Source organism: Nomascus leucogenys, chromosome 5, assembly GCF_006542625.1.
Source record: "Nomascus leucogenys isolate Asia chromosome 5, Asia_NLE_v1, whole genome shotgun sequence".
NCBI lineage: Eukaryota > Metazoa > Chordata > Mammalia > Primates > Hylobatidae > Nomascus > Nomascus leucogenys.
In genome coordinates this window covers 45,711,697-45,735,090 of record NC_044385.1, presented here as the reverse complement: position 1 = coordinate 45,735,090, position 23,394 = coordinate 45,711,697, and the positions used below count along the sequence as shown (strand labels likewise).

The following is a 23,394-nucleotide window of genomic DNA, read 5'->3' as shown; positions in this document are numbered from 1 at the left end:
CTGATTACTCCAGCAGTCTGTTTAAAGTCAGTAAGTGCTTTAAGAACGGTTATCTGAATTAACAACTATAAATGAAAGCCATATTTTCAAAATAACTCCTGAGACAAAGAAAGTGTAGGTTTTAATTTGCAGCCAAGAAATACAGGTCCAATCAAGCATCCCTCAATGGGATATTTCATGAAGGTGCAAGGAAACCACCTCAACAGGAACTTTGAGATTTCCACCCTTTGGGTGGTAAAGCACAAGCAGACAATGGACTGCTTTTATGCACAGCAAAGAGCCAAAAGATAAAAGAAACCTTGACTTATGAGAAGTATAGTTCTATGTGGGAGTTCCTTTTCCTACAATAAACCACACTAACCAGATATCTCATGAAAACCACTCCTAGGACATAATTATTGCTTAAATGCTACATTCAAGGCAGGGAGTGGCACCCCGGATCTGAAGTCAAGTATCCCAGAAAGCAATATCTGAGTCCCATGAATTCTACAGTTTCAGCTGTGAAGATAACTCTGTGTATATATGTGTGTGTGTGTGTGTGTGTTTTGTGTGTGTGTGTGTGTCGGGGTGGGGGTGTGCTTTCTGTAGGTTGTATCTATTCCTGCCAAACATTATTGTCTTCAGTTCCTTCTCTTGGCTTTTCTTTAGTTGTTTGAAGGTATTTACTATCTAGAAATAAAATGGAGTGCATTAAATGGACACTCAGTTTTCCAACCTGCCCCTGCCAGGCTGCTCCAGAGATGGCTAATTGATTTCATTGATTTCAGCCCCCCGATGTCTGAAATCCATTATTCAGGACTGAGTCTGAGCTAGACTGCACCACTCTCTACTCCCTTTGGTGAAGCTCTAGTGGTAAATATGCCCTATCTCGAATTTTTGTTGGTGACAAGGTAGTACTTGCAATCAGTAACAGGATCAGCTCTGTACACATGGGTATGAATTTGAGAAAGATCATTAGATACAACTATCTTACCACTGGAGGCCTGCTCTGTGTGATAAGTATGGCTTGCTTTGGACCAAGGGTGACACAAGGGGCCATGATTTGAAGGGTAGTCCTCAGCCAGAGTGTGAGAAGGGCTGTGCTTCAGCTATGCTATGGCAATTATGGTCTTGGGGTACTTGGTTCCTAAAAGTTCACAAGGACCAAAACCGTCAAGGGTTTGGAAAGGCCTGATTATTGAGAAAGTAGTTTCAGTTGGCACAGCTTATTAATCAGCAGGGTTGGGCTGAATGTTCTGATACTACTAACAGAGGTAAAAACCCTCAAACCCATGCTAACAAATAAGAATGAGAACACCACCACCCACCCCGCCTTCTCCCTAGTGCTGTGCAATGCAGTGGTTCTCAGTCCAGCCATGCTTAAGAAGCCTTTAAAATGTGTCCATATTAATCCCTTCCTCCCCATTCCCATCTCCATCATTCTGGTTCAGAGCTATACCCTCACATTTAATTCCTGAAAATATTGTTTTAGCTACTGTCTCTGTCTTCAGGCTTTCTGATCTTCATCTATTCCATAAGTTCTTCCTAAATGTCTTTCTGTTCCAAAGCCTTCCAGGGACCTCTTCCTATAACCCAGAAGACTTAACAGGTTTGGCAAATGAAAAGAGCACTGCAGTGACAGTCAGGATTCCAGGTTTCAGGGAAAACTCTGTTGCCCACTGGAAGCTGCATGTTCTTGCCCAAGTCATTCAATCTCCCTAAGCTTTGTTTCCTTATCCATAGAGTGGGGGTGACAATACCTTTATTCGTTCAATACCATGAATATCATTTATGGTGATCTAAGCTGACAACAGATATGAAAACCCCAAAGTGTTACACCACTTCTGCATTCAGCAAGAGAAATGTAACAATCCATTATAATAGCTCACATTTATTGAGCACCTACTTCGTGCAAGATGTTGTTTTAAGTGCTTTGCAAATATCAATTCATTTAATCCTCACAACAACCCTATTTTACACGTTAGAAAACTGAGATATAGAGAGGGTAATTAGCTTGCCCAAGTGCATCGTTTTCGAGGGGGTAGAAATGGGCTATGAAGCCAGAGGCCATATTCTACACAGAAAAAAACATAAGAGAAGGGATCAGTCCTGCAAATACAATTTTCTAAATAATTGGTGGTCTTTCCCCCAACAATTATTTATTCAGAAATTCATATATGTGATGAATTTTTATGAAGCACAAACTTTATGTCAGGCATTCTACTATTCTTGGGAATTCAAGAAAAACTAAACCCAATTCTTACTCCTAAGGGGCACACAATCTAGTGGTGGGCAGAGATCCATAAAGATAGTGATAAGGTTTTCAGAGTACTCTGGATCCAAATGAGGGCCACTCAGCCAGGTTTGGTGAGGTCAGGGAAAGCATCTCAGTGAAGGTGATACTAGAGATGGGCCATAAAGACAATCAGGATTTGGCCAAGCAGACACTGGCAAGTGGAAACAGACATTTTAGGAAGAAAGAACAGTAAGTCCATAATTAGGATAGAGAAGAGAGTATGCAGAGAATAACGGACCATGATTATTGAACATAAATTCCACGTGGCTAGAGGCCTGGTCTGATTGTTTGCACTGCATCCTACAGCATTTTGTATTAGAATGTAAGCCCTAAAAGAGGAGAGAACTTATCTGCTCTGGTCACTATTATATGATCAGTGCCTGGTACTGATGGAGGTTCTCAGTAGTTATTTGTTAAATGCATATATCCATGTATGAGTGGATGGTATATACTAAATAAATACTAGTTGGATGGATAAATAGATAAGTAAATAAATAAATAAATAAATAAAAGGATTTCTACCCAAAAGAGGCTGAGACAAGCCTCTAGATTTCATACACATCGAACTAAATATAAACCCAAGCAACTATCAATCAAATTAATTTGTCTTGGGTGCCGAGCACCAGCATTTAATGATGACACTGGACCACTGAAATGCCTCAAGCTGGAGGGTGACACAGTTATACAACATGTGAGAAAGATCACTCACATGGAAGTTTGATCAGAGCATACAGAGTCATCTCACAAGAAAGCCTAGTCATAAAACAGTGAAAGAAAAAGCAAACATTCAAAGCAGGGTTTACTCCCACTTTTAACAAATCTATTCTATGAAAATGTGTATGAAAGCAAAGTAAAGGACTGAAAAATAATTTCACAAAGACTGGAGATATAGGATACTCTGTAGTGAACACTGGCTGAAAAATTAGATGTAGGTTTTGGCCCTGATGTGTCTCTAACTTATTGGGGGGGTGGGGGTTGTTAGCAAGTCACTGGATTCTTGAGAGCTTAGGTTTCTCATAAACAAGAGAATCAATGGTCTCAAAGGCCTCCTCCAGCCCTCTCATTCCGGGATCATGGGTTCTATGACTCTCTGACCTCTGTGATACTTTTTTAAAACATGCAAAAGAGTGAACTGAATAGAACTTAGCTTAGGCTCATAGATTTGAAATGATTTTGGAGAAAGTGTTACTGCAAGGAATATAAAGTTCAAATCCTTCATTTTATAGATACGGAGATCAAGGATCAGAAACATTAATTTAAGTGCCAAGATCATATAATTAATTGAAGGTGGAGGAGAAGATAATCCCACGCTTATTCATTAAACTGCATGAACTTGTTTATAGACAATAAAAAATTAGGCAAATTGAAGTTGAATTTTTTGCTACATTTAATTTTAAGTTTGAATATCTGAATTCATTAACAACTTATTCAAAAAGACTTTTAATAGAATTTATGGCCGTTACTGGTCAAAGTGGTAAATGTAAAAGTCAACGAAAAATAAAATCCTCCTTTTGTTATTTCATTTGTGAATTCCTACTTGGTACTAAGTCTTATGAGCACAAAGACTAATAAGATCCAGACTAGGTTACTTTTAGTGTTGTATGAGTTCTAAAATACTATGGTGCTCCATCCTATTTTCAAATTTTATTGTGTATATTAACTTAGCTTAGAGGACAATTTTCCATGTAATAGTTGTATTTTTTTAAATGCTGCTCAATATTTTTTGCCTTTACGTTAGGGATTCAAACTCCACAAAAAAGTCAATGCTTACTTGTTAGATGTACCATGAAGGTTTGTCAGTATAGTGAAGTTGTTTCTCACACTTCGCAAGCTGGCAAGGACCTACAAGAAAAATGTTTTAAATGGTTAAGGACAAAAGAAGACAAATGGCCAGGTTCAGACTTAGAAACCAGCGACAGTGAAAGCAAGCCAGGGCCAGCATAATACATACCTGGGCAAAAGGAGTTACAATCAAGTCATCGCCATGTCTGGTGAAAAGAAAAAAAAGAACCTTTAGAAATGTACTTGAATTATAACTGTGACATCTAAGCTATAATATTAAATTTTATCAGTGTTAACAACACAAATATTATACAAGTTCTTCTACCTGGATATAAGGCAGGACTCACAATTTGGCATGAAGGGGTATTCCAAGAGCTTGAAAGGAAAAAATTAGTACCAGATTCATGACTCCTGAATTTACAGTGACTACACATAAAAGCATTTGCAAGTAAGCATATATCCTCAGGATATATTCCCATTAACTAACAGATCCAGAGTACTGTAATTCAAAGCGACTTGTGGATTTTGGTTGCCAGAGCCAGGAAATTCAAAGGGAGGGCTGCTCACAGGGACACACACAGTTGGAAAAAATGGTATAACAGTCTGGATAAAGGTTAACTTTGGATTTCCTGGCTTTTGTTGATTCGAACCACAGCTTTAATGCCATTTAAACACAGATTTCTGTCTGGGAATCCCATTACTTTTTGTTTTTAATATAACTTTTTTCTTAAAGTACCTAAGGAAAAGCTTTTAATAGGAGTGTATGGCTGAACCCGCCATAATCATACCATTGTCACTCCATTTTGTCCCAAAGAACTGATTAAGCTGTACCTAGTGTTATGTAAATCTGTTATTTAGGAAGAGTCAAAAATGTGTTTTCAGAAGTACACACTGTCTATCTGGCACATGCTTTGAGAAATCTACTTAAACCCACATTCAGCAAACTCTCTACTGAAGGTACTAGAAGACATGGTTTGAGCTATAGTCACAAAATCAGGCCACTTTGCTATTACAGTGTGAATCATCATAGCAGCACAGAAGTTAGTAACAGTGAACTTCCCTCAGTGTCTGGTCTACCTTCCCTGTCCTCATATTTGTCAAACAAATATGGCACCTTCTTTGTTAACTACATTAGTGCAACCAATAATTATTAATCATGTGCCCTGTACCAGGCACCACACGAGGCCTGGGGCTCCGGAGTTGAACAACACATACATCCATCTGGGCCCCTCTTCTGTCATAGGCTTTTAACTTGACATCTTATTTAATATGATACTTTTCTTTCCACCTTTTTCTTCAGCTAGAAACCTCCAAACTGCAATTTAAGCTGGCAAGTTTCTTCTGTATCCACTTTGTACAGTGACAATAAAAAGAATACTGACAAGGAATAAGCATTCTTTGTGTGACTACTATTGTCTGCCAGGCCTTGTGGTAAGCAGTCTACATGTATTATCGCATTTAATTATTGTAACAGGGCTGTGCAGCAGGTACTCTTAATATTGCTATTATATAAATGACATCAATCCACAGAGCAGTTAACTAGCACATACCTAGTAAGTAGAAGAACTGAGACTGATTCCAGATGTTAAGAATTTAGACTGTTTGGTTTCAAAAATCTGTGCTTTTAAACACTATGCTTCATTTTTGCTGTTGTTGTCATTATTTTGTTTTGTTTTGAGACAGGGTCTAGCTTTGTCACCCAGGCTGGAGTGTAGTGGCGTGATCTCAGCTCACTGCAACTTCTGCCTCCAGGCTCAAGCAATCATCCCACCTCAGACTCTGGAGTAGCTGGGACTACAGGCACACACCACCACATCCAGATGCTTTATTTATTTATTTTTGTATTTTTCTGCAGAGACAGAGTTTTGCCATATTGCCCAGGCTGCTCTCAAGCCCTGGGCTCAGGCAATCGGCCCACTTTGGCCTCCCAAGTGCTGGAGTTACAGGTGTAAACCACTACACCCAGCCTATGCTTCCTATTTTATGACTTGCTGCATAGTTGACATATCAAATCATACAAAATATTCATGATCTCCAAAATTGAAACAAATTAGGAGAAACAAAAAATATTTTAAAAACTGTAATAGACATTTTAATATAGAATGAGAATTACAAACAATGGGTATACTTCATGAAGTCCAAAGGAAACATGATAATTACAAGTCAGAGAAAGTAGGAAAGTCTTGATTGTGTGAGCAGTGTTTCAGATGAATTTTGAAGGATTTAAAAAGTCAGGGATGGTAGATGCTGCCAATGAAGAGAAATGGCAGGAACAAAGGCATTGAAATGGGAAAATACTGAACACGCTTATTAAGATGTTTGATGGCTATTTGGGTGGAGCAAAGCACATTAGCTATAGACATTTGTAGAGAATAAGGATAGAAGGCCTCCCACACTCATATTATGGACAGTCCAGACAAAGATTATAGAGTCAGTACTTAACTCCGTAGAAAGAAAAGACCCAGGCTGGGCGTGGCGGCTCATGCCTGTAATCCCAGCACTTTGGGAGGCTGAGGCAGGCGGATCACCTGAGGTTGGGAATTCGAGACCAGTCTGACCAACATGGAGGAACCCTGTCTCTACTAAAAAAAAATACAAAATTAGCTGGGTGTGGTGGTACATGTCTGTAATCCCAGCTACTTGGGAGGCTGAGGCAGGAGAATCCCTTGAACCCAGGAGGCAGAAGTTGCAGTGAGCTGAGATCACATCATTGCACTCCAGCCTGGGCAATAAGAGTGACACTTTGTCTCAAAAGGAAAGAAAGAGAAAGAAAGAAAGAGAAAAAAAAGAAAAGAGAAAGAAAAAAGAAAGAAAGAAGAAAGAAAGAAAAAGAAGAAAGAAAGAAAGAAAGAGAAAGAAAGAAAGAAAGAAAGGAAAGAAAGAAAGAAAGAACGGAAGAAAGAAAGGAAAAGAAAAGAAAAGAGAAAGAGAGAGGAGAGAGAAAGGAGCCAGTGAAGGTTTTTAGTGAGATGGAAAGTGAGCTGGGCCAACAGAAAAGTGATTTAGAAAGTAAAATGTCTTGGGTGTGGAGGGACAGATTGGAGAGGGGACAGACCTGGAAAGAATAGTTAGAAATTGCACCCATTCTGATGAGAAGTAATAGGTAATGCCAAGAAAGGGACAGAATGAGACAAATTGAAGAGAGCCCAGAGGTTTTGCAGAACTCGACATTTAATTGGATAAGGGGTCATAAAGAAATATAATTTTCAATTTAAAAAATGGAAATCTGAGAAAACAGTGAAGCCATGAGTAGAAATAAGGAAATGAGGAGTTTTCCCTCCTGTTGGGGGAGTTTAAGGTAGTCACTGAGTTTTTAAGGTACATGTTGAACTTTAAGGTACTGATTTATATCCGGGTGGAGACATCGAGCAGGAAGACTGAGATATGGGAATTCGAGCTATAGATTTAGGGGTTTCCTACAAAAGTAGGGATAGTTAAGGCCATGGCAGGAAGTGGCCCCCTGAGGTGGGGGTACATATAAATAGGGAGCCAAAGGAAGAGCCTCAGGGTTCTTGGAGAGATACAGAAAAGAAAGACAGAATAATCAAGAGAGGAGCAGTTGTGATAAATGGAGTGCGGTGAACTGTATCAGAAACTGACCCTTTCCAGCCATTTTTCCCAAGATGAACTTTGAGATGGGTGAAGATCTTGTAGTTTGTTCTGATTCTTTTCTTTCCTTCTTTCTTGCTTTCTTGCTTTTCTTCTTTCTTTTTTTTTAGGCTAGTCAAGTGAAGTGTTCTGATTTCTGATGTGAAGTTCACATTGTTCATAAGACATCAGGATGAATTTGGGACAAGATAACGGATTTAGATTTTAGCACATCTTCTATGACTCTGGGATTTCCAGAGTCTAGTATCTAATAAAAGCTAAATAATATAAGTAAATCTCATGCATAGGTGGTACCTTGAGCTGATGTATTGTTGAATGAGTTGGAGGAGTTATTAAAACTGTACAATTCAAAGATTAAAGGGAGATAAAGAAACGTTAATAGGGCACAATGTCAACATGACTTTATCATTATGGAACTTTTGAAGTTTAGGAGAACAGAATATTCAGAAGCAAAAAATAGATTTTACAGATCCCCGGCATTGGTTCTCTTAAATAATTTGAGCTGCCAAAGCTAATGCTGTATGTTAGAAAACTGCTGTTAGAGAATCTATCAGATAATTTATAGAAAGTAACAGAAAAGAAACAAAACAAAACAAAAAAGCTTCTCTTTGAGTGCAACCAGATTATTTATGGAACTATTACAAATTTTTAAAAATCATAATTTGATAAATCACTAGTTAAGAATCAAATGGCATAGAAATAACAAAACATTTGATTGATTATGAAAACTGATACACTTCCTACTTTCTCAAACCCCTGGAGAAGGCAATGCCTCTCAGGAACGAGTCCAGATATTCAGAACCATCGCAAGAGCAACATCTAGTGACAAAGCCAGCACATTACAAATTTGTAGAATAACTGGAAATGAGCACTCCAGTCTTAGGACTGAGTCATAGAATTGAGTGTATGTAGGTCTACTCTAAACAATAAAATGATTTTCTAGAAAGCAGAAATACTGCCTTTCACTGCCACACTCTGAATTTTATTCATTCCACTTTTCTCTGTTTTCTCACTACACACAGAAATTAACTTGTAATTTCCTTGATTTTCATCTGTCATATAGAGAGATATATACTATAGTGGTTAACAGCACAGATTTTGGAGCCAAAAAGCATTGGTTTGTTTCTCAGCTGCATTATTACTAGCTATGAGACATTAGGCAACCTCTCCATGTCTCAACAGTTTTACGTGTAAAACAGGGTTCTGTGAGAGTTAAATTAATTATTACATATGTACAACTCTTAATAACAGTGCTTAGCACATAAAAGCAGCTTAGTTATTGAGTTATAGTTATTGTCAATACCAGTAGGTATCTTTATTTTTATATGGATGGTCCTCAACTTAACGATTATTTTACTTACCTTTTTTTTTTTTTTTTTTTTTTTTTTTGGAGACAGAGTCTCACTCTATTACCTAGACTGGAGTACAGTGGCACAATCTTACTTAACTCATTGCAACCTCTGCCTCTCTGGCTCAAGTGATCCTCCTATCTCAGCCTCCTGAGGAGCTGGGACCACAAGCACGCACCACTACTCCCAGCTAATTTTTTGTATTTTTTGTAGAGACAGGGCTTAGCCATGTTGTCCAGGCTGGTCTCAAACTCAAGCGATCCACCCCTTAGCTTCCCAAAGTGCTGGGATTACAGGCCACCACGCCCTGCCCAATTTACAATTTTTGACTTCACAATGGCGCAAAAGCCATATGCATTCAGTAGAAACTGTACTTTGAGTACCCATACAATCTTTCTGTATTTCACTTTCAGTACAGTATTCAATCAATTACATGAGATATCCAACACTTTATTATAAAATAGGCTTTGCTTTGGATGATTTGCCCAATTGTATGCTAATGTAGGTGTTCTGAGCACATTTAATGTAGCTTAGGTTAAGCTGTACTGTTTGGTAGGTTAGGTGTGTTAAATGCATTTTCAACTTACAATATTTACAACTTAGGATGGGCTTTTTGGGACATTGTAAGTTGAAGGGCATCCATAATTAAAGGGTTGCATGTCTGTATTTCCAGCTGATGAGAGCTTCTTTAATCTTAATTCATGTCTGTCCATTGCAATCAAGAGGACTCTTATTTATGTTATATTTACAGTTTACAAAGCACTTTCATGTACATTATTTCATGTAGTAAGAGAATGCTCCTGATCCCAGGAAATGGTGCAACCACCTATCTTCTTGACCAAGCCTGAAACCTCCCTCTTCCTTATCCTTCAATCAAACACTAACTCCTGCTGATCCTGACTTGCAAATATGTACTAACTGCTCATTAGATCATCTGTAATATAAATCCCCATCCTCTTTTGCATGAATACCATGGCAGCCTCCCGTTTGGCTCTGTAGGTTTGAGTACTAGCCTTTAAGCTTCCCTACCCTTTAAACCATTTTCTAAACTGCAATCAGAGCTATTTTTAAAAATGTTGCATTGTATATTTATCTGCTTAGTAACTCTCCACTTGCAGCATAAAGGCCAATTCCTTAACATAGGCCCTTCGTGATGAGGTTCCTGCTCACTTTCCCAATCTCGTTTTTCACCACTTCCTCATCCTCTCATATCCTCTGGATCAACCACACTGAGCTGTGGTTCTCCAAAACGCTCCCACACTAACTGGAGGATTAGTTAGCACCTGGCCTCTCCTGCACGTCCTATGCCTGCCTGACTCCTCTAGCTGAGCTGTAACCTCCTCAGAGTAGGCTGCTTTCCTGCCTGGCCAGACCTTTCAAACCAGTACATAGCTCTCAATGCCTGCCCTTATCTGAAACTACTAAAACTGCCTATTGACTTACTAATGTTTCCGTACCCTTGAAGACACAGAAACTGTCTTATTTGTTCACAAAGTTCCTAAATTTACGTATTTAATAAAAGAGAGAATGAATATGATCCTCCTAACAGCTGGAAAGGTAGGCAGAACAGAAATCAATAGCATTATTTTTTATTTTTCAGCCTCATTTAGAGTCTGTTTACATACTGGATATCCACATAGTTTACCACCTAGACTCCTTGGGTTCGTCTTGTTCCCATTTATTGGGGAAGTCACTTAACTTCTCTGTGCCCTAATATCCTCATCATTAAAACAAGAAAGTTATAGTACCTACCGCATTGGGGATATGGAGATTAAATGAATTAACATACGTAAAGCATTTTAACAGATAGCATACAGAAAATACTCAATAAATGTGTGCTTTCATTTACAGATAATTTAGAGACAATAAAAGAGATTCAATGTCTTAAAAGCCACGGTGCTAGTAAGTGTGATGGCTGTAAGTCTAACTCAGGTCTTAGAAACCACACTGCACTTTTTGCTAGTCCATCAATAAACAGGTTTTAAATTTAAGTGGGTTATTATTTCTGCTTTTCCTCTTGGTTCTTAGGTCTCATTTCCCTTGAAAATGAGTAGGCTTTCTCTAGAGACTACTTAGTCCACACGTAAATGGTGGCTTTCAAAAGCTTCTTGTCTGTGTAAGGCTTTGCAAAATGGGATGACCAAAGGAAAAAAACATGGAGTGTCCTTTCCTGTGGCTTTGCAGGTGGATAATCAAAACTCCATTCTGTCCATGGTGGTTCCTGCCACAGTTTTCAGCAGTAAAACTGGCCTTACTAGTTTCCAGTACTTTATGTTCCCATGAGGCAATCTGTACCTCAGTATACGAAGGCATTACGTTTGGGATGACTACAACACAGGAACTGAACAGAAACCAGCAAACTATTGCCACATCTAGGAAAGCATCCGAAATTGCCTTTTGGGACCCAGTGGTGATCTTGCTTTACTTTACTATAAAGCCTTATTCTGATCTCTCCTTTGTTGCTCAAAGTTAAAGCCACTTTTAATTTTTATTGTTCACATTTTTACTCTTAATATCTTTTCACTCACTCTCCCCTATCATTTTCTATTACTCTTCTGAAAAAATTCAGATGAGAAATTTTTAAAAGCTAGTGTTTCCTTTATTACTAGGATTTAATGCAGTAGAATTATGCAAAGTTTTCCACCATTCATAAAAAATTCATGACAGCTCTGTGCTGGGTATGAGGTCTGTGAGCAGGGAACATCTGGCAGCCCCCACCCAATGGCCTTCACATCTAGACTCTTGGTCTATTAGCACCCTTCTTGCTTCCTGGATCTATGGGTAGAAGGCAAGAAAAGGAGCAGGAAGTGTGGGGAGCTGCTGTTCCTCTGTTTCAATTCATCTTAAAGAGTTAATAATCATGTGAAATAGCTTTAAGAGCATTACTTTAGTTCAGATTCAGATATTTGTGTGAAACTGGATTTGCCAACTTAAAACTAAATTACTAGAAGAAGCTTGATATTATTCAAACTCTACTTCACAGTGTGTTGTGAAATATAATTCCAAAACTGACAAATATATAAAAGTTTTTTCTGTGATACTGAAATATTTGAAAAACAAAATCTTGTGCTATTTTCATTCACACAAAGATTTTAATATATCCTGTTATCAGTATTTTTGATAGGGTGGTATTATGTTGCCAACCTCGTTTTCTTGGGAAAGGCTGCTTTTTATTATGAAATTGTGCCCATCCTACTTTTTATCTAAGTCCTTATCTTTAAAAAGTGAAAATGATATTAGATAATTTACGTATATAATTTTTACTTGCCTAAATTTAAAGTTGGAAAATTTAGGTTCTAAAGTTACTTGGGGCAGGGGGTGGGGCGGGCGGTGGGGAATTTTACTGGCCAGTAAAATTGAAAGGACAGTAAACTACCAGTAACAGGGATGCTGGATGCAGTGTCATTTAGAACTACACCTCTGTTTCGACTGCCGTAGATTAAGTTGGATTGTGATCTTTAAGGTTTCTTCAAGTTTAACATTTCTAAAACCTTTTAATTCCAAATAATGAAACACAAGATTTAATCTGGAAGTGCGGTAGAGTTTTCTGGGGCGACTCTGAATGACCTTGAGATTCTTCCTGCCGTTTGGCTTGAGTCTGGAGAACTCTTAGCCAGGGAATTAGTTTTTGGGGAATGACAAGATTTCAAAGCCAATTTTTCACCTGTAAAATACTATGTGAATTAGGCTCTAATTACTTTGAGCTCACCACATGACCTACGCTCTCCCATGATGAAGCCTAGAAAGGTGTTTATCTTGGTGAAGGAAAGAATTCCCAATATCTTTGCATTCAAAGACCCCCATTCAAACTTTTGCCAGAAATGCCTTGGGTTCTACAAGATCTACAGCAAAGTGGCTGGCTATCTACCTCTCCTGCAGCCTCGGACACCTCTACTCTGCAGTCATTTGTATTCTACCTAGTGGTAGAGATGCCACTTTGCAATCTGAAGAACATGGATGGAAAGATTCCAAAAGTTTTTAATATGGTCAGCCTTAGACACATCATGGGACAAAGCATGATACACAGTCATGGGATAGGGGCAAGTTTCTCAATCTCTCAGAGTCCCAGTTTTATCATCTATGGAGTGGGGATAATAAAGGCACCTACCTGACAGATTAACAGAGATAACATAAGAACATGAGCTCGACTCCATGGGAAGTGCTCATTAAACGTTATTTCCTTTCACTCTGTTATGTGTGTATGTGTGTGTTCCTCTTATCTTTCTCATTTAGCTGTAACCTCTCTGAGAGCATGCACACTTTTTGAGAATGAGATATGCTTTTAACTCATCTGTGATTTTTACACTGTTTTGTTTGTCTTTTATCACCAGAGATTGACACAATGTGTGGCACAAAGGAGAGAATCAGTAAATTTTGCCAAATGACTGAAAAATGAATTTGGGCCCACACAATGATTGAGATATTTTAGGGCAGGGGTGCTTCTATTAAAATGTGCTGGCAGAAATGCCTCGAGGAATATTTTTTGGCTGGTAACTTCAAAATTCCCCCTTTCACCAGAGGGTGAAATTTTTGACTTCCCTTCCAATAGCAGAAGAGAATAGAGTGGAATTTTCCAAACTGGAGACTTAAGGGAGCTACTGATACTTTTATGACGTATAATATAAAAACAATTGTATCTGTGCCCAGAAACCTTTTAAGGCATGAATTCCAGAATCCAATTTTATTTGGTTTTGGAAATTTAATAAAAGGGTGACACAACCTAGACCTTGTTCTTTAAATAAAATTTAGAGATTTACAATTAATAGCGGCAAAACAAAAATATCAGCAGTGCTTTATAGGGCGGTGGAGTGTGTTGTGTCTCACCAAGGAGCCAGGCAACAAGTGGGCATTGTGTTAAGGTTTCAGAGAAGGGACACAGGCATGTGGCTGAATGACATCTTATTAAAGTCACCAAGCAAAGGCCACTGAGACAGCATGCATATAACCAATCACCATTTTTCCTCTTTGCTGGAGCCTCATGAAAGCTGCACATGCAGCTGAAATTTCAAGTGTGATGTATAAAAAGTGTTAAGGTTCTCATGCTGTAAATGACTCAGCAGCTCAGGAAATGAAGCAAAATAATTTTTTTAAGGTATCGGTAAAAGATGTAAAGTAAACACTGTGTCTAGGTTTTCCAACACCCTTGGAGACCCCAGCTACATATTCCGCATGCTATAGAGCACTAATGTCCTAAAAATGGTCATCATGTCACCCCTGTTCATATTCATTTTCTTCCTTCATCCTTACCATAGATTAATGGGAAACTGTTGTTGCTGCCACTGTGACCTGGGTAGAGACGAGATAAGTGGTGTGAAACTGGAAGCCAGACAGAGCTTGTACTTACTGCTCACTTGGAAGAGAAGAGTTTCTCGACATTGCCTTTGGGGACAAGTCATAGTCGCTGTCTGATCTGTAGAGAAATGACTCTCTGCGCTGGCTGTGCCCAGGAAAGGTGGCGTGAAGTACCAGCCCAGAGGAAGAGCTGGCCTGGGGATCCAGTGGACTCCGACCTGGGGAAGGGCCATTTTCCACATCAAAGCTTAAAGAGAAAGTGGGAAACTCTGGTCACATGATAACCACGGAGGAGGACGCATAGTATACACTGAGAACCAATGTGTGGCAGGTACCATACTCTAAGCATTTTACATAAAACTGTATGTACTATGGAAAGTTTTCATCCTCAACACAGCTTAGAGTTGCAGTTATTATTATTTTTATGTTATGTATAGGAAACTGAGTCGCACTTAAGTTCAGTTATTTACCCATGCCCACCATTAGCAAATAATGGAGCCAGAATTTGAACCCAGGAGCAAACTCCATGGCCTTTCAGTGACATGAGTAACTTTGACAAATTCAGCATTGGTGCCAGGCATACAACAACTTGGTAATAATAAGCAACTCTAGAGGGGGCATTCAGCACAACTCTAGAGGGGCATTCAGCACAACTCTAGAGGGGCATTCAGCACAACTCTAGAGGGGGCATTCAGCACAACTCTAGAGGGGGCATTCAGCACAACTCTAGGTGTCAGACCCTGAACTATCACATGAGTAAAGTCTTCCTGTCTGGAAGACTTGTTCCTGTCATGAATAAATATCACAGTCTCATTAAATATACAATACATGTATTTCTAAATGTTTCAGGAACAAAGTGTTATCCTGACAGCCTCCACTGGATGATTAGATGGGAGGCCCAGCCTGAGATTTAATATTCATCTGCAAATTTAACCACAGAAAATGACTTAATTAATCTGCTAACACCAAATTACTCTCCAAGGCTGCAGAGCTTTGTCTCTGGGGGAGGATGCATTCACTGGCTCCCACAGAGGAGTGCCATGACGTTTCCTATCAGTCTTCGTCACTCTAGAAAGGTGCCCTCAAGCCCAGAATTATTTGAACATGCTCTGATCAATGAACACACAGATGGGAGCAGTAGAGATTTTGTCTCTTGTTTTCTGTATCCACACTCCTGGTATTTCCCTGGGCACTGTGCCCTTTTCACATTCTCCTTTATCATCACATATGCATTTTTTCCTGCACACACAATCTCTCTTAGCCTCAAATTGACAGTAATCCTCTTCCCTAGTATTTCTCCAGAACTCTCACTGCTCCCCAGCTAAAGCTTTGCAGAGAGACGTTGAACAAAAGATATGGGGCTGAGGATGCTCCGTTTTTCAAATTAGATCACAACAGTGAATTTCCTGTATACTAATTCAGCTGCCATGATTTATGTCTACATTCTTGGTTCTTTCCTTTCACTAGTTCTTACAACCAGCTCGCTTTGGGTGGATTTTGCTTATATTTCTTCACTTTACAAAGTGCTTCCCAATAACGTTATTCCATTTACTCCTAACAACCCTGTGAAGTATATAAGATGATCCTACTCTACATTTGAGGTAAATGAGGCTTAGCAAGATGTAAATACCTTGCTCAGAGTCATAGGCTAGTAACTTGTAGAGCAGAATTGGAAGACTCATGTCTTGCAACTAATTTCTTTATAACCTCAGACTTTCCTAATGACAGAACTCCAGAATGGCCCAATGGATAACTGAGTGAAATTCCTCTTTAGTCTCTGAATTCAACCAAAGGTAATTTGGTACATAAAGAGTCAGTTAGACTATAAGCAACCTTGGCTGCTCTCTTGAATGAAAACGGGGAGGCAGCAAATTACCCTGAAGCTGTAGGTTTCCTTGAAACATGAGGAGAAGAAATGACAGAAGGCAGGGTTATAAGGCTTCCCCGGAGACCATTCGGAGAAGCTGCTTTTAGACAACTCACAAACTCCAGATGTCTGATAAGAAGAAGAAAATGATAATGTCTGGGTAAAAGGCCAAAGAAAAGCTATAACAATCCAATGTGTTTGGTCTTTCAAGGTACTGCAGATGAATTTTCTCAGTAGGCTAATGGTCTGGGATGGGGCTGCCTTTCAAAGACTGCAGGCAGACAGGCAGGTGGGCAATCACTCATACTACCAGCCTGTTTGCCAGCCTGCCTGGAGGCAGAGCTGTGTTGTTAGCCACATACATTGCAGCAAGCAAAAATATAATAAAGCGACTTGCAAACTTCCCTTGGGTGAGATCTGTCATAGTTGAGCAAAATAAAAAGCCCCTTTGTGGGTAAGGGCTTTTTTGTGTGCCACCCAAACCCCTAGAAACAGTAGGTCATGGGCTCTGAACTCTTTTTAAGGGCAAAGTAGGTAGGTCCTTAAAAAGTGAAGAGGGGATTACACAAAACCTAATGGTGGGCATGAGTTTAGAAATTTCATGTATTTATGTTGTTATTCATCTGGTATGTATCTGTGCAACCTTTCTGGATAGTAAAACACTAACGTACTTTTAAAACTGTTAGCATCCATCCACTGCCCCAGGCCCTCCAGGATCAGCTGGACTTCTTAGTGATCCAGTAGCTAAAGGATTGGGGTCTGGAAGCACTGTACCTGTGTCCATTAATTCATCAGTGCTGATGCAGTGCCAGTCATTAAATATCATGAATAACACTGCTCTGTGTATCTGTGCTAAAATCTTAGAGGAGGTGCCAAGTGGGTATGCCTACCAAGCTCTTAGAACTCTTTCCATTGAGGGTTTCCACCAAGGCTCATTCTGCCTTCTTTTTTGTTAAAGGCATTCCTAGTGGGCAGAGGGTAAGTCCACAAAGCATTACCCTTAAAATGAGCGTCTCAGGCATTCTGTCCCTAGTATTAGAATCCAAGAAGTTCACTTCTGCCAGGTAAACTGGGGTTAGACCCTGACTCCAATGCTCTCTCCATGATGCCCCTCTTTGCTTTTGTTTTCTTTCCCGCTTACCCTACTTAAACTCATAGGAGAGCTTGCTGGAATTTAAACGAAGCCAGGGAAGAAGTCTCTGATGCAAAGAAGCAGTCTTAGGGAGACAAATGGCCTTTCATATTCCCTGGGGCACTGCTTCAAAGCAACCAACACAGATGTACAACTCTGGAACAAACATGAATCACCAACCAGACACCAGCCCCAGTCACAGCAAAATTAGCGGGCAGACATCACAATACGTCCCACAGATCCAGGGAGTGAGGAGGGGTGTGGGCAAAGGGAAGGCTGAGGACAGGCTTAATGAGCAAAATGAATATACCACACAAACTGAAATACATTTAGGAAGAAAATGGAATCTACAGTAGCAGAAACAAACACATAAATAGGGCCATTATTTGTTTAGGGTAATTTTTGCCTCTGCCTTCATCAGGACACACATTTCACCTTTAGGCTACTTTATATTTTTAAAAAATCATTATAAAAGAAATATAAGAATATTATATAAAACGTAGACAATAGAGAAAAGAACAACATCATTACTGGCAGTTTATTTTTTTCTCTTCTGAATATTTTTTTTTTCCTTCAGGTTTGGATCTTGATTTTTTTCACAAATATTTGTTATGTGCTACAGTTTTCAGAATTAGCATTTTCCATGAGCTGCTTCATTCAGTTGCTGTATCACAGTTTTCTCAAGCATTTTCTCTACTTTTACTCCTCATATTTGCAATTCTGAATAATGTTGCTTGTAGCTACCTTTGAGCTTGTAGCTACTTCGACATTTAAATGAAGTCACAGAGAAGTGTCAGATAGATTAAGACAGGAAGTTACTCACAAGTTTCTGAATATTTGATTGTGACTTATACCTGCCTGGAAGGGGTTGCCCATATCTACACGGCATTGAAAGTGGCCTTTTCCCTGTGTCCAAAGACCCTGCCAAGCCCTGCTCTCTGATCTCAGGATTCTTTATGCTGCCTGCTCACTTGGATCTGCCTGCTTCTCCCTGCCTCTGCCAATATCCCTGGACTGAATCAATTGCTCATCTGCGACTTAATGTTTTAACAGCCTTCTCTTGCTTTGTATCTAGTGTTCTCAGCTCCTCCAGGCAGTGATGGTGGGTGATGGGCTGTATGAGAAGTGCTTCCCATAACTGGAATGTCTTTCCCATTACGGTCTCCATTGAGCCAGTATCTTCAAAATTCAAGTTCATGCCATCTCCCAGCATGTGCTCTCTCTGACACTGCAGTCCAGTTTGATTTTGACACAAGCTCCTCCTCTGTGCTCTCCTAGATTCCTTTACCATAGTACTTTATCACAGTACTTGCAATTCTGTTTTAATTCTCTATTTATTTACTGCTCCCCAATACACTGTTATCTCCAAGCCAGAAGGGACTCAGTATTGCTAAGTATTACTCGTTCTTGTATCCCAGGCATCTGGGTCAGAGCCTTGTAAATAGCAGGTCTTCAAAAAATGTGGACAGAACCAACTAAAATATACTATAACTTACTGTGAAATGTTTCTCCAATCCCTCCCCTCTTTCTGCTTCCCTACACCCACCTCAGACCCCACTGCCTTGTGTTTCTGCTGTTTCCTTTAAATGAACCTACAGAGATGTGTCATTAATTTATTTGTTCGGCCTTGTGAGACAGTGATCTAAATAAAATAAGATTCATTTTTTAAAAAGCACTGCTATGTTCTCCCTGAGCAAAACAAATCTGCATAGAAATATCACTGGCTTAGCTGTTTGAGATGGTGACATCTTTACACAAACTCGCAGGAGGAGAAAAGCCTTCTTATACCAGCTTCTGTCTGCCATCTTCTCATCTCTTCATTTTTCAATATGAGCAGGAACGTTCCCTGGCCCACAGTTACTCTCCTGGTGGTTTCTATTCCTGGGGAATCCTTGCAAAGCCAGCCCTGAGCTGGTGACGCGTGCGCCAGCAGATGGCAGCAGACTGCCACACTGTCCTTAGGCTGCAGGCCCCAGACTCCAAGCCCATCAGGGGGCGCTACTGGCAGTTTTGGAGAGAGAAACATAACTGAAGGCTTATTCATAAGCCTGGGAGGAAAAATCAGGGATAAAGAAAAGAGCCACAAGGTGTACCATGAAACCTTTCATTAACCTAAGAGAAGCTCTACTTCCCAGAATTCAAGTTAAGCCAGGTGGTCGCAGAATTTCCTGCAATTTTCCCCAGGGTGGTTGTTTCCTGATCCCCAATTACTTGCACAAACTCCAATTTCTGTAACAAAGACTCATGAAGCAACATCCTAGGAATAATTCATTTCTGAACCAGAGGAGATTTTTCTTTCGCGACTTAGTCATTCTCTAGGTGAGCCTCTTTGGCTTATTATTCTAACAAATAACCCGCTAGAAAGACTGCAAACTCCACAAAAGAGATTCAAATCCACAGGTCTGCAGAATGGTTCACTGCCTTTTGGGAGAGAGCTCTTGCTGTCTAAATTTTGCTTTTCTTTCTTAGAAATTACTCACTGAGTCTTTTCTATATCATTGAATTATCACAACTCTGGCAGGCTAATTCTTTCTGCCCCATTTCAAAGAAGAGAAAATGGAGGCTCCAAGATGTGAAGCTTCATTTGAAAAATCCTAAGGTGTGACCTCTTTTCATTACACCTTACAATCTGTGCCCTAACCCCTCAGATGTCCCCTCAGACTCCTTGATTCCAGAACCGGCCATGCTAGACTGTACTCCTGCGTTTACTTATCTCTCTCACTCCACCAGATGGTGACCTCCTTGAAGCAGGAATGAAGCCTTCATTCAGTTTTGTAGTCCCAGGGCCTAGAGCTGAGTATCACACCAAAAGGCACATAACAAATATTTGTTAAATGAATGCAAAGATCTTATAGTTTTTTCTCACATCTGACAAAAAGCCAGTTCCATTTGGATTAAAACCTCTGGCAGGTAATGACCTCAGTGGAGCTCTTAAAGGGAGTCACTAGGTTCTTCTTTCCCCACTCTCCCTTCAGTATCCCAGGAACTCCGTCCTAGGAATTCTTGCTTATGGAAAATGTTTCTATAATAAGGTGTATGTTTCTGTAGAGAGTGTGTGTGTTGTGGAGGTAGGCATAGTCATGAAAAATGCTGTATTTCTTTAAATCTCTATTGGAAAATATTCTCCTCGGTTGTACTCAAAAACTAACTGTATTGGGAGGCTGAAGCAGCAGAATCACTTGAATCTGGAAGGCGGAGATTGCAGTGAGACAAGATGCGCCACTGCACTCCCAGCTGAGCGACAGAGTGAGACTCCGTCTCACAAAAAGAAAAAAACAGAAAAAGAAATGAACATCTTCAAATGCTTGTTTATCATTTTAATAAAAACAAATAACTATTTATCTATTTACTTAAGTGATTATATTGGCCATCACTTCAAATGTACTATCTGATCCCTATAGACAGAGAAGTTTAACAGGCACATGTGTTTTTACCCACAGTGACAATGACCCATCTTTCTATAATTAGTCACTGCAGGCTGCAGCCAGTCCTAATTTCTAATGAAGGACTAAGCTGTGAAAAACACAGCCAGCCTGATATAGAGCCCACAACCTAGCCGAAGGCAGGCAGAACTCCTCTGGCCACAGCTACAGCAGTGTATTACAGTTACGCCATAAGAATTCAGTTCGAAAGCCTGTGACTTCCCTTACATAGACTAGGAAGAAGAACTCTGATGTTCAGCTCATCTGAAGTCTAGAAGCAGCTTCCATTGCTTTCTCTTCTTCCAGGGGCTTTGAAAATTACATTCATGGCAGTAATCCAAAACTGCTTTCCCCACAGAAAGGCTTAACCAGAGGTAGCACAGGAATGCTGAAGAGCTCTGAGATTCTAGGGATCCGGCTTCTACTTCTAGCTCTGTGGGGGAACTAACTGAAATGCAACAGGGGCTCCCTGTATCCTGCCCCCTACACCTCAGTCTTTTCCCACGGAAATGAAGTAGTGAGGTAGATCCCTGAGGTACCCCCTAAGATTAGACAACTTGCAGACATTTTGGAGATAGAAAAAATGTTGGCTCTCAAGTGTGGTTTTATGTTAATGGTGATGAGCATTCATGTATTCAACAAGTATTTAGCAAGCACCCACTATGAAACAAGGCACTGTTCTCCGCCTGAGAATACAGCAGTGTATGGAACAAGGTCCCTGAGGGAAAGATAGACAACAAATAGGAAAGTAAGACAGTTTCAGATAGTGAGAAATACTATGAAGAAAATAAAACATAGTAGTGTGATACAGACAAAGGGAACAATGTTTCTTTAGTTTGGGTAGTCAGCAGGTCCGCTCTATCCAGCCATGCAGGTTGTCTATTGCACTTCACCGGGAAACACCATCCACGTTTCTCAGGCGGTGTCGTTTGAGTTGAGATCAGATACACGTAGTGGTAAAACTTGTCCTTTAGTTCCTTCCTATCCTCATTTCTATACTTTAAAGAATTGAGTCAGATGATATTTAGGTTTGAATCTTTTTCTTATTTTTAACCCCAGTGCTAAGGGCCATGCCTATCATGTCCGATGAATAAACAAATGAACGAATGAATGGTTTGGGACCAAGGAATTTGTATAAACTCCCCTTGATACCCAACACAGACAGCACAGACCAACTTCAACGAGACTGACTGTGGGTGATATGGCGATACTCAGTCATCTCTTGCCCCGTACCCTAATCAACCCCTAAAAGTTAGCTCCATAAAGAAGAACTGGGGATGTGCTACCTAATACCACCTGCAGGGAGGGGCTAGAATGCCTTCCACAGGGCTCCAAGCCCAAAGGAGAGGCCCAATGACCACACACAGCAGCAATCATTCACATTCTTTGGTATTGATGTGGTGAGAGATGGAAATGCCACAAGTACTTCTCAATGTTCCTTTGTTAGAAAGCTTTAATTTTGATGATAAATATATTTTGCAAATTATTTTACTTATTGATTGAGATCTTTTTTTGGGTTGCAAACATTTCACTATAAAGAAATGGGTGAACAATGAAAAAAGAATATCAACACTTAGTTTCTCTACTGAAATTGCTAAGTATCATTTTTTAAATGTTTTGTTTCAAATGCTTGAGTATATTTTAGTGGGATTCTTTGGTAATTTCCCATTGTGTTGTTCCTATGTCATACTATTTAATGCACGAGCAGAACAAGACCATATGTAAACATCCCCGCTTCATAAATATAGGAGCATTCTTTCTAGCAAGCTTACAAAATGCTCTGTCCATCTATTTCCAGGTAAAAAATGTTTCCCAGAAATAATAGGAATTATAAAGTATGTCTTTCTTTATGTTTTCTAATTATGGCTGAAATTTCACAGACACGCTTTCAAGCTTTTTTAATATAATTTTATTATTATTATACTTTAAGTTCTAGGGTACATGTGCACAAAGTGCAGGTTTGTTACATATGAATACATGTGCCATGTTGGTGTGCTGCACCCATTAACTCGTCATTTACATTAGGTATATCTCCTAATGCTATCCCTCCCCCCTCCTCCCACCCCACAACAGGCCCTGGTGTGTGATGTTCCCCTTCCTGTGTCCAAGTGTTCTCATTGTTCAATTCCCACCTATGAGTGAGAACATGCGGTGTTTGGTTTTTTGTCCTTGCAATAGTTTGCTGAGAATGATGGTTTCCAGTTTCATCCACATCCCTACAAAGGACATGAACTCATCATTCTTTATGGCTGCATAGTATTCCATGGTGTATATGTGCCACATTTTCTTAATCCAGTCTATCGTTGTTGGACATTTGGCTTGGTTCCAAGTCTTTGCTATTGTGAATAGTGCCACAATAAACATACATGTGCATGTGTCTTTATAGCAGCATGATTTATAATCCTTTGGGTATATGCCCAGTAATGGGATGGCTGGGTCAAATGGTATTTCTAGTTCTAGATCCCTGAGGAATCGCCACACTGACTTCCACAATGGTTGAACTAGTTTACAGTCCCACCAACAGTGTAAAAGTGTTCCTATTTCTCCACATCCTCTCCAGCAGCTGTTGTTTCCTGACTTTTTAATGATGGCCATTCTAACTGGTGTGAGATGGTATCTCATTGTGGTTTTGATTTGCATTTCTCTGATGGCCAGTGATGATGAGC

The 23,394-nt window shown here is 39.8% G+C and overlaps 1 protein-coding gene across 2 annotated transcripts in view; it reads right to left on the bottom strand.

Moving 5' to 3' along the window:
* Window positions 1-23,394, bottom strand: part of PDE4B (phosphodiesterase 4B) — a 585,958-nt gene that overhangs the window by 114,946 nt on the left and 447,618 nt on the right. For both annotated transcript variants that reach the window (XM_003265198.4, XM_003265195.4), the window contains 3 exons: window positions 14,360-14,554; window positions 4,227-4,263; window positions 4,047-4,117 (listed from right to left, as the gene is read on the bottom strand). In XM_003265198.4, coding sequence (XP_003265246.1) covers window positions 4,047-4,117; window positions 4,227-4,263; window positions 14,360-14,554 — 303 coding nt within the window. The remainder of the gene's footprint in view (window positions 1-4,046; window positions 4,118-4,226; window positions 4,264-14,359; window positions 14,555-23,394) is intronic.